Source organism: Ovis aries, chromosome 4 (genome assembly GCF_016772045.2).
Source record: "Ovis aries strain OAR_USU_Benz2616 breed Rambouillet chromosome 4, ARS-UI_Ramb_v3.0, whole genome shotgun sequence".
Classification (NCBI taxonomy): Eukaryota; Metazoa; Chordata; class Mammalia; order Artiodactyla; family Bovidae; genus Ovis; species Ovis aries.
In genome coordinates, this window is record NC_056057.1 from 59,070,970 (window position 1) to 59,083,098 (window position 12,129).

Genomic DNA, 12,129 nt, shown 5'->3' on the forward strand with positions numbered 1-12,129 from the left:
GCTCCTTTGAAAGTCAGTTTGACAAATTTGCCATGAGGTTAAACATTCAGTTACTATATGACTCAGCTATTTCACTCATAGATATTTACACACGAGAAATGAAAACATGTATCCACACAAATATTTTTACGTTCAGTTCAGTCGCTCAGTTGTGTCTGACTCTTTGCGACCCCATGAATCACAGCACGCCAGGCCTCCCTGTCCATCACCAACTCCCAGAGTTCACTCAGACTCAAGTCCATCGAGTCAGTGATGCCATCCAACCATCTCATCCTCTGTCGTCCACTTCTCCTCCTGCCCCCAATCCCTCCCAGCATCAGAGTCTTTGCCAATGAGTCAACTCTTCGCATGAGGTGGCCAAAGTACTGGAGTTTCAGCTTTAGCATCATTCCTTCCAAAGAAATCCCAGGGCTGATCTCCTTCAGAATGGACTGGTTGGATCGCCTTGCAGTCCAAGGGACTCTCAAGAGTCCTCTCCAACACCACAGTTCAAAAGCATCAATTCTTCGATTTTTATGTTCATTGCTGCTTTATTTATAATAGCCAGAAACTGGAAGCAACCCGTGTCCATGAACTACTTAATGATAAACTAATTGTGTTATTGACATACCTCTATAGTAGTATAGTATTAATAAACAAGTAGCAAATGACTAATATATGCAGCAACATGGATTAATCTCAAAAGCAAATAGAGTACGTTCGAAAACAAATAAAGGAATGCATATGGAATGATTCCATTTGTATAAAATTCTAGAAAGGGGACAACAGTATGGCATCACTGACTCAATGGCCATGAGTTTGAGCAAGCTCCAGGAGAAGGTGAAGAACAGGGAAGCCTGGTGTGCTGCAGTCCATGGGATTGTAGAGTTGGACATGACTGAGTAACTGAACAACATAGTGACAGAAAACTCAGCTGGGAGCCAAGGATGGAGATGGAGGCAGATTTGCTTGGGGAAGAGCATGACCAAACATTTTTGGGTGATTCAGGTGTTTCATATATTGACCTAGTGATTATGTGCTTGGGTAGATTTTGAAAATTCATTGAATTTCACACTTAAAATTGCTGAATGATGTTTCTGTCTTAACAAGGAAACTCTGTTGGCAGGTCATTATTCCTTTGAAAGTAATCTTTTCTTTTTTGTCTGGCAGCTCTTATAAAATTTTTAGGGAAGAGGAGTTCTTAGTGTTCTGCAGTTTTATTACGGTATATCACAGTGTGATTTCTTTCTTTTTGTTTATCTCACTTGTGATTTACTTTGATTACAGAAGCTGTAAGTCATACTTTTATCATTTGTAGAAAAGTATGTTACTATCTCTCAAATGTTACATCTTCCTTGGTCCTTTTTTATTCTCTTCCTTTGGGACCCTAATTACACTGACCTTACATTTTCTAATAACATTCTCCATCTCTCCTACTTTTCATTTCCTTATCTCTCTGTGCTAAAGTCTAAGCAATCTTTTAGATAGATATGGCAGTTTTTCTTTCTTTCATTTATAGTCATCCAATCCCTGGGCCAGGAAGATCTCCTAGAGAAAGGAAAGCCTACCTACTCCAGTATTCTTGCCTGGAGAATTCCATGGACAGAGGAAGCTGGAGGGCTGCAGTCCATGGGGTTGGACATAACTGAATGACTAACACACCTTCTTACTCATTAATGCTGGCTACTTCCTTGTGAGTTCTGTCTTTGGATAGTAAGTGCCTATTGGTAGGAACTTATTTATAGAAAACTTGAAAACTCGAACTCTGAATTGACAGATTATCCCTGAAAAGTTTATAGTTCCTTCTGCCAGATTCTTGGAGTCAATTAAAATGAATTCTTAACTGTTCCAAACCATAAGCAATGTGAATCTTAACCCCAATCACACCTTGAGAGTGGTATGTGGATTTTCAAGGGAGAATCTTTTCCCTTCCAGAAATCACCCTAGATCATCAGGCCCCAACCTTTTTGACACTAGGGACCAGTTTCTTGGAAGACAGTTTTTCCATGGACTGGGAATGGGGTTGGTTTCAGGATGATTCAAGTGCATTACATTTATTGAGCATTTTATTTCTATTGTTATTACTTCTCTTCCACCTCAGATTGGAGTTTGGGGACCCCTGCCTTAGACAGGCAATATTCTTTTCATTTTCTTTTCCTGATGATAGGTATCTTTTTTTCTAGTCCAGTCTATTAATGATGATAAGAGCAATCTGGTTCTAGCTCTTGATCTTACACAGTCCTGAACTCGGTACTCTTAATCCCTTCTTGACAATGAAAACTCAGGGATATAGGATCCTGGGAATGTCCAGTGAACACCCTCAGGGCAGCATCTACTTTGTACAATGAAAATAAATTAACAGAATTCTTTGAAAAATAAATAATTAAAAATACCTTAAACAATCATGATTTATTAATACTGATTACCGACATTAAGAATATCTATGTGTGTGTACTTATGAGATACTTTAAATATGAATTTGTTTCCTTCTTGTGACATCAGGGATAATATAGACAATTTTGTGTTCAATTCGTGACTCAAAATATTCAGAGATTTAAAAAATCATTGTTTTCAAGGTCAAATCAAATTGGAAGCAATCATTCTTCATTCCATTTATAAGACCTAGGTAACTTGTCTTGGTAGAACTAGTACAAAAAAATGCCTTTTTGTAGATAGATAGTTAGAATACCATACAGAATTAATTTTTGTCTGTCAAAACCAAAATTATTTGCAACCCATAGATACATACAACCTTGTAGGCTGACACCTCACTTAACTGTTAAATCACCTAAAAGATTATCTTGTCTTTCTTTTATGTGAATTCAGGAGCACAAAGCTATTTAAAATTCCTTCTCTAGAGATATTCTATTAGGAGTATTATATTTCTTTGACAGTCCTAAAGAGAACCAGCTCAATATTTTAACATCATATTTTTCAAAGCCACTTTGGGTTATTTTTTTAAAAGTTAGATTGAAACCTGAGGGGGAAAAATATACACTCTGTATATGGGATGCATTTCAGCAGGGTTCTATAGCTCACACCCTGTCTAGTGTCTAGGTAAACCATTCTCTTTTAGCATAGCAACATTCAAATATGCAAGTGGTTAGTAAGTAAAAGCATAAATAGGTAGATTGTGCTTTCACCTACTACTCTCTGAGTGTTTGAATATGCACAAGCATATATATTGTGTTTTCACATATAAGTTTTAGGATGTCCCAGAAGGGCATAAGAATAAAAGAAAAAATAAGATTCACTGTACCATTAAAAATAGTCTACAAGGCCAGCGCAAATGTAGGGAAAAGGAATTATTGAAGCATAGCTCAGGTAATTTTAAGACTGATGCTAATAAGCAGTAGAAACTGAACACATTCTGAATTATAAAATGAAAGAAACTAGTGGACAAAGAAGATGATAGCAATAATAACTACCGCTTACTGAGCTTACTGAGTTCTTACTATACATTAGAAATACATTGAGTGCTTTACTTAGAAAGTCTCATTTCTAAGAGAATCCATTTATCAAGTGTTTAATACACACCACTTTTATCCATAGAACAGTTTTTGAGTTAGGTACTATTATTTGCCCCATTCTGCAAATATGGTAACTGACATTTAAGACCTTTATCGACTTGCCCAAGGTTACATAAACTTTAAAGTGTTAAGCCAGATATCAACTCCAAGATAGGCTGTCTGCAGAGACTATACTCTATAGCAGCCTCTCTGTTATATTGTCATCTAACTACTTAAGCCTTCTCTCAACCCCATTGTTGTTCAGTCACCCAATTGTGTCTGACTCTTTGTGACACCATGGACTGCAGCACACGAGGCTTCCCTGTCCCTCACCATCTCCCTGAGTTTGTCCAAGTTCATGTTCAATCAGTGATGCCATCCAGCCATCTCATCCTCTGATACCCTCTTCCCCTGCCCTCAACCCCGTTCAGTTCGGTTCAGTTCAGTTCAGTCACTCAGTCGTGTCCGACTCTTTGTGACCCCATGAATTGCAGCACGCCAGGCCTCCCTGTCCATCACCAACTCCCGGAGTTCACTCAAACTCATGTCCATCAAGTCAGTGATGCCATCCAGCCATCTCATCCTCTGTCGTCCCTTTCTCCTCCTGCCCCTAATCCCTCCAGCATCAGAGTCTTTTCCAATGAGTCAACTCTTCGCATGAGGTGCCCAAAGTACTGGAGTTTCAGCTTTAGCATCATTCCTTCCAAAGAAATCCCAGGGCTGATCTCCTTCAGAATGGACTGCTTGGATCTCCTTGCAGTCCAAGGGACTCTCAAGAGTCTTCTCCAATACCACAGTTCAAAAGCATCAATTCTTCGGCACTCAGCTTTCTTCACAGTCCAACTCTCACATCCATACATGACCACTGGAAAAACCATAGCCTTGACTAGACAGACCTTTTTTGGCAAAGTAATGTCTCTGCTTTTGAATATGCTCTCTAGGTTGGTCATAACTTTCCTTCCAAGTTAGGGTATGTCTAATCTGTCCCATTTTAAAAGTATACAAATAGAGGTAGAAACTAAGTAACTTGCACAGGATTACTTGTAAGTAATATTAATAGCATCCAGTTTAAAACTGGTTTAGTCTATTTCAAGACTCTATGTACTTTGTACTATATTAGTCGATCTTTGTGACAGTATTTTTCATTCTTCAGTTATACATTCCTTTTGTCATTCATTTGGGGCTTCGCTGGTGGCTCAGATAGAAAAGTGTCAGCCTGCAATGCAGGAGACCCAGGTTCGATTCCTGGGTCTGGAAGATCCCCTGGAGAAGGAAATGGCAATCCACTCCAGCACTCTTGCCTGGAAAATCCCATGGACGGAGGAGCCTGATAGGCTACAGTCCATGGGGTCACAAAGAGTCGGACACAACTGAGCGACTTCACTTTCACTTTGGTCATTCATTTAACAAATGTTTGTTGAGCACTTTGTACCATGCATTCTTTTCCATGTATTTACAATTTTTAAATAAGATAGTCAATGCAAGAAAATGTGCAACTATCACTGGTAATTTTATGATACTATGATTTTCTATTATAAATATCTTAACCTCTTGGTTTATATGACATTGAAACTGAGTCTAAGTTTTATATCGGATTCGGTTTCCAAAACAATATGCTTGACTTAAAACCTACCCTATAATTGCAGAGATGATTAGTTTTATTTCATAATTCTGCTTGAATGATTATTTAAGTAGACAAAATGGGTAATTGTTTCCTTTCTAAGTCCTTATCCAAAATAGCCAGTTTAATAAGGTAAACCAATATTTGGACTTATCAGGAGAATGTGCTTTGCCAACAAGTAATTAAAAGGGTTTTTTCCACATCATTAACACTTGATGTTGGGATAGTAGTTCTTAGAAGGAGTCTCATAATAAAAGCAGTAGTGATGTCAAGAACTAATTGACTGATTTTAATTGAAGAACATTTGTATGACAGTAAGATATATTTAACTTGGTTTTGCTTTTCTTTAAAAAGCTGAAACTCTTCTTCCCAGTAGTAATTAAAAATAAATAGCAGTCATTTACTTACTGTGGGCTTCTAATGGCCACAGCATTGCTTCCTTGCATGAATGATTTACTGATCTAAGGCAAAGTAATTCAACACTGAAATTATCTTGAAAATTAAAAACCATTCTAGATAATGAATAGTTTCAATTTCTATAGCACCAATTTATGTATAGTTTTCCTTTTTAATGTATTCTTTTGCACATATACAATTTACTAACAAAAATGGTCTGATTGAGACTCCACCTCCATGAACCATGTGTAAAGCTCAGACTCTAGGGTTAAGTCTATAGACTTGGGAGTGACATTTATTAATTCAACTATCATTTACTGCAAAGTTTCTTTAAGCTAGATATTTTCTAGAATTCTTTTGGGAATAAAAGAAGAAAAAAATTAGTCTCTGAAAAGGAATTATTATAGGCTTAGGATAATATTTAATCTAATTTCATCCCTTTTATTTAGTAATATTATAATTTATGTGACCGATCCCTTATTGATTATTTAAAAAGATACTTTTTTATTGCTATAAAAGGCCTATATTGAGCATGCTGCTGCTGCTGCTGCTGCTGCTGCATAGCTTCAGTCATGTCCGACTCTGTGCGATCCCATAGACAGCAGTCCACCAGGCTCCCCCGTCCCTGGGATTCTCCAGGCAAGAACACTGGAGTGGGTTGCCATGTCCTTCTCCAATGCAAGGAAGGGAAAAGTGAAAGTGGAGTCACTCAGTCGTGTCCGACTCCTCGCAACCCCATGGACTGCAGCCATTGCCTTCTCCGCATATTGAGCATATCTGGTAATAAATATTTGTTAGTGTTTCTCATTATTTCCTTGGAATGTATTTCTAATAGTAAATAACTAGGTTGCTACTGCTGCTACTAAGTCACTTCAGTCGTGTCTGACTCTGTGCGACCCCATAGACGGCAGCCCAGCAGGCTCCGCCATCCCTGGAATTCTCCAGGCAAGAACTCTGGAGTGGGTTGCCATTTCCTTTTCCACTGCATGAAAGTGAAAAGTGAAAGTGAAGTAGCTCAGTCGTGCCCTCTTAGCGACCCTATGGACAGTAGCCTACCAGGCTCCTCTGTCCGTGAGATTTTTCAGGCAAGAGTACTGGTTAAAAGAGACATATATTTTAGTTTATTAATAAATTTGACAAAAGTCTACCCCAAATGTCAAAACAGGAAAAAAAATTTGTATCATCTTACATTGCTACCAACACAGTATGAGAGAGCCTTTCCTTATTTGTTTTCTTGTCAGACTTCAGAAGATAGAATATTTCATTAAATGTATGTCATTGATCATTGCTCTCCAAATACTGTCTTCAAAATTGTTAAAAAGTTTCTCATTTTCAAGAATGATTTATAAAATAAAATGGCACTAATGAAAAATTTTCAGTTGACATTGTTAGTTTGTCTTTGAAGAAATTATTTAGCTTTCTTTCTTAAATATTCTGAATTTTAAAGCATTAAGAGGTTATGAAAATTCTGTCATTTGGTTTGAGACATTTATTTGACTAAAAAAGTGAAGACTGCAGCTGGGCAAGATGACCAATGAGGTAAAAGCAAATGTCAGAAATGAAATAGATCTGTATTTTGTTGGGGCTTATTGGGTTTTATAAAAAAAAAATACAGGATATTATGAATTAAGTAGCAAACCATTTTCTTGTACTAATGCATCTTGTTTAAGCACAAAATGCTACCTACAAAAATATGAAAACAAAATACTGTGGGTAGGATTACAGGGTCCTCAGTTCAGTTCAATTGCTCAGTCGTGTCCAACTCTTTGCGACCCCATGAATCACAGCACGCCAGGCCTCACTGTCCATCACCAACTCCCAGAGTTCATTCAGATTCACGTCCATGGAGTCAGTGATGCCATCCAGCCATCTCATCCTCTGTCGTCCCCTTCTCCTCCTGCCCCCAATCCCTCCCAGCATCAGAGTCTTTGCCAATGAGTCAACTCTTCGCATGAGGTGGCCAAAGTACTGGAGTTTCAGCTTTAGCATCATTCCTTCCAAAAGAAATCCCAGGGCTGATCTCCTTCAGAATGGACTGCTTGGATCTCCTTGCAGTCCAAGGGACTCTCAAGAGCCTTCTCCAATACCACAGTTCAAAAGCATCAATTCTTCGGCGCTCAGCCTTCTTCACAGTCCGACTCTCATATCCATAAATGGCCACAGGAAAAACCATAGCCTTGACTAGATGGACCTTAGTCAGCAAAGTCATGTCTTTGCTTTTGAATATACTATCTAGGTTGGTCATAACTTTTCTTCCAAGGAGTAAGTGTCTTTTAATTTCATGGCTGCAGTCACCATCTGCAGTGATTTTGGAGCCCCCCAAAATAAAGTCTGACACTGTTTCCACTGTTTCCCCATCTATTTCCCATGAAGTGATGGGACCGGATGCCATGATCTTCGTTTTCTGAATGTTGAGCTTTAAGCCAACCTTTTCACTCTCCTCTTTCACTTTCATCAAGAGGCTTTTTAGTTCCTCTTCACTTTCTGCCATAAGGGTGGTGTCATCTGCATATCTGAGGTTATTGATATTTCTCCCGGCAATCTTGATTCCAGCTTGTGTTTCTTCCAGCCTAGCGTTTCTCATGGTGTACTCTGCATAGAAGTTAAATAAGCAGGGTGACAATATACAGCCTTGACATACTCCTTTTCCTATTTGGAACCAGTCTGTCCTAACCACATGTTATTTAAAAATAAACTTCTACAGTAGCCTTGCACTTAACGTATAATAATCTGTTGCATTTTTATAATAGCAGTTTTGTCCTTCCTGAGTTTGTATGCTTCCATATTTGAGCTCTTTCCTTTCTGATCTTTTCTCAATAGTTATTATTATTTTGTTTTAATTTCTAGAACTATAGGACACAAAAACCGTTATGTCAGAGTCCCCCGTGGTCATATCTGGGTTGAAGGTGATCATCATGGACATAGTTTTGACAGTAATTCATTTGGGCCGGTAAGTCATCTTATTATTGATATTATTGGATATAAAATATAGAAACAGAAGTACATCACAGACGTTACTCAGATAACCCAGTCAAGACTTGGCCACAAATTTTACAGTGGGACACTTTACGTTTGAAAATTTCCTTTTAAATATCACATGAATAATGTAAGCTGTCAGTGGGTGTGTAGGTGTGTGTGTGAGTGAGACATACATATTAGACAACTCAGTCAAGTGATGCTTTCAGCCTGCTATGGTCTCAGTAGGAATGGTTGTTTTTTTCTCCCATAAATGTTTTGTACCTTATGTTTTCAATTAGTGTTTAACAGAAATAATGTCTTAAAAGACCTATAGACATCAATTTTCTAAGTCAGTACTTTAAAAGGCATTTATAATGGAAATCATATTGGTTAAGTAACATTTTTCAGCTTTTAATTTATAACAGAAATGCTCGTGTTCCTTATAACATGTTTATATTCCATAAAATATGTGACTAAATTCATATTTTACATTTTTTTTCAGTTTTGAATGCATACAGAAGTGCTCTATTTATGAACCCCTGCAATAACTCATTATAAAAAGAATATTTTAGTTAATGGAAACTGCATTATTTCTCTTTTATAAATAAGATTAAATCTGTTAAATGTATCATGTTGGCCAAGTCCACATTAAAATGTCAACTTTAGTTTGGGTTTTAATTGAGAGAGTAAGTGTCTCTGAAATGAAGTGTTAAAAATGTTGGTGTTCTATTATCTACTCACCTATGTCTCTTTAAAATCCTGGATCTTCAACGCATTAGATTTTCCTATATCTAGACATGTCCATACTTGTATGTATATAAAAGATAATATTGAGCTCCATTAGTTACATAGGTTTGCAAAAGTATTATTCACATCCTTTTGTCTAAAACTAAATGGTTGGTGGTCTATATAAAACATTTTTCTTCACCTGTTGTGAGGAACCACTATTACCGTCACTGCAGGAGAAGTCACTTTACTCACCTTTGACTAAAAGTACAAGAGGCTTGGGATTGGATAAATGTTTATGTGTGAAGTGGAAAGGGAACTTTAAGGAGACAACATCTACTTCTTTTTCTAGCTGCAATGATAATAATAAAAACACCTAAGGTCTTTCTTGCTTTTGCATAGTAATTATTAAAAAAATAAAATTTAACTATTATAAAGTGTATCAGAGATGAAGTGAACAGATTGAAATTGTTGTAGAGGATCCCTTGAAGAGTGTAGTAAAAGTGACTGTCATGAAGAAACTTATTAGCAATTTGAAAGTGAAAATAAATTACCTAAAAGCAGTTTTATTTCTTTTTTATCAATAAAATTAAATCTATTAAGTGTATCATGCTGGCCAAATCCACATTAAAATGTAAGTTTTAGTTTGGGTTTTAATTGTGAGGATGACTCTGAAATGAAGTGTTAAAAATGTTGTTCTGTTATCTGTTGCACAAGTGGGATAAATAATTACTAATTTAATAAGTACTAAAGCTTGAAATTGAGTTGCTTTTTCTTTATTTCTAAGTGAAGCCAATGCAATCTTATCTATATAATTAGTATTATTGTCAGTTACTTGTATTCCAGAAACTTTCTTATTTGGGAGAGAAAAATAATAGAGTTGATAGCCAGAATACTGCGAATGGCAATTCCAGCCTTCAGGATCATATCTATTGTGTAGTTCTTTCTGGGTTCTCTTTCCTGCTGTGTACTTCATAGTAGTTCTGTGAACCACTGAACTTTAAGTAGACCTATGTAAGTTGAAAATATATCAGCAATGAAAATATCTTCTGTCACTTATGTGCTTAAAAAAAGAGAGAAAGAAAAAGTGAGAGACACGTATGAAGGGCAGTCTCATCGGGTTTGTTACAATAACAAACTACAATATGCAAAACATTGACAAATATATTCTGTGTAGGACCTTAATGCCATTGATTTACATCGTTTTTAAAGTAAATATACCTGAATTTACAACTTGAACCAGTAATATGAGTCAGAGACATATAACCACTTTGAAATTTAGTGATTTTCTTCTTTTTATAATGGATATAAATATATAGATGCAGAATGGCTTTTGGTTCACAAGTTGGAATAAACTATAAATTTCCATTCACTTAATCTGTATTGTTTTTATTTGTCAAAATTAGATGAAGAACCTGTACTAGAATGAAAGAAAGCGTTTGTCACATCAAATACTAACCTATTTGTATTTATGACTTTTAGTACATATATTTTTACCCTTACAGTAGATTTCATATTTACATTCCAATAGCATTCACTAGGAATAGTGATTAGTAATGATGCTCCTAAAAGAGTTTAAAAGAATAGAGGGGAAAAAAGTGAATTAAAGGCCTACCATTTTTATTTAAAGCTAAACTCTGATGTTTGAGTAAAGAGATTTCATATTATATTTTTGACCAATTAATGGTTATCTGAATATTTTAATTATTTTAATATTTTTATACTTCTAAAAAATAAAAACTAAAGTTTTACAATTCTAAAAAAGGCAAAATAATCTTGAATCTTAAAATGTGTATGGACTTGAAAGCTGTTATATTTTTCCAGTAATTCTCAGTTGAAATTTTTGACTTATCCATCAGTAATACTGGAGAGTGTGGAAGATCAGAAAGTTTCAGGCTTTCTGGATTGTTGATTTATTTCTCCCCCTTGGAAGAGGGAATGCACTTTTCCTGGAAGTAAGCTTCCTATCTAAAGTTAGCCAGAATTGTCTCTAGGATACTTATCTTGACTTTGTAAAAATTGACTGAAGCCTTTACCCTTCATTTCCCTCCCAAATAACTTCAGAATTGTAGCCAACTATTTTTAACATGCTTTAACTTTTTGAATTGTAATTATACTTTATCATAGAATCTCTTCAATTGATTTTAAATTGTTGCCTACGGGTAATCACGTTGGAGATGACTTTTTCCATATTCAAGTAAATTTTTAGTTGTAATCTAGAAAAGAAGAAGAAAAGAATGTCTTACTCTATTTTTTCCCTCATTTGTTCTAAAATTTCCTATTTAGTTTTTAATATTTGAATTTTCTTTTCTGATTTGGTTTATTACTACTGTATGTAGGCTCAAGAGGAAATTAAATAGTTTTATGGATGAAAGATGAGTAATGGGTTGTAAATTTAAAGATAGCAAAGTTGTTATAGTAATAGAATGCATTACAACAGAATGAGATCCAAAATCTGCACTTTTAACTTGTAGAGGGTGATGTTATGGAGAGAATCCAGTAGACTGCTTTACAAACATAGATATAGTAAAATGGAAAATTAGATGACTTTAGTTTGGGACCTCATCAATCACATAACTTATATGGTCTACATTTCCTCATGTATAAAAGGAAGAATTTCCTCTCCTCTGAATTCATCTTTCAGTTCAGTTCAGTTTAGTCGCTCAATCATGTCCTACTCTTTGCGACCCTATGAATCGCAGCACACCAGGCCTTCCTGTCCATCACCAACTCCCGGAGTTTACCCAAACTCATGTCCATTGAGTTGGTGATGCCATCCAACCATCCCATCCCCTGTCGTCCCCTTGTTCTCCTGCCCTCAATCTTTCCCAGCATCAGGGTCTTTTCAAATGAGTCAGCTCTTCACATCAGGTGGCCAAAGTATTGGAGTTTCAGCTTAAGCATCAGTCCTTCCAATGAATACCCAGGACTGATCTCCTT

General features: G+C 36.2%; 1 protein-coding gene across 4 annotated transcripts in view; it reads left to right on the forward strand.

The window, feature by feature from the left end:
• IMMP2L (inner mitochondrial membrane peptidase subunit 2) overlaps positions 1–12,129 on the forward strand; it is a 958,934-nt gene that overhangs the window by 718,259 nt on the left and 228,546 nt on the right. For 3 of the 4 annotated variants that reach the window (XM_060414758.1, XM_027968614.3, XM_027968613.2), the window contains exon 6: positions 8,353–8,455. The exons of the other annotated variant lie outside the window; for it this stretch is intronic. In XM_060414758.1, the coding sequence (XP_060270741.1) occupies positions 8,353–8,455 (103 nt within the window). The remainder of the gene's footprint in view (positions 1–8,352; positions 8,456–12,129) is intronic. 4 annotated transcript variants of the gene reach the window in all.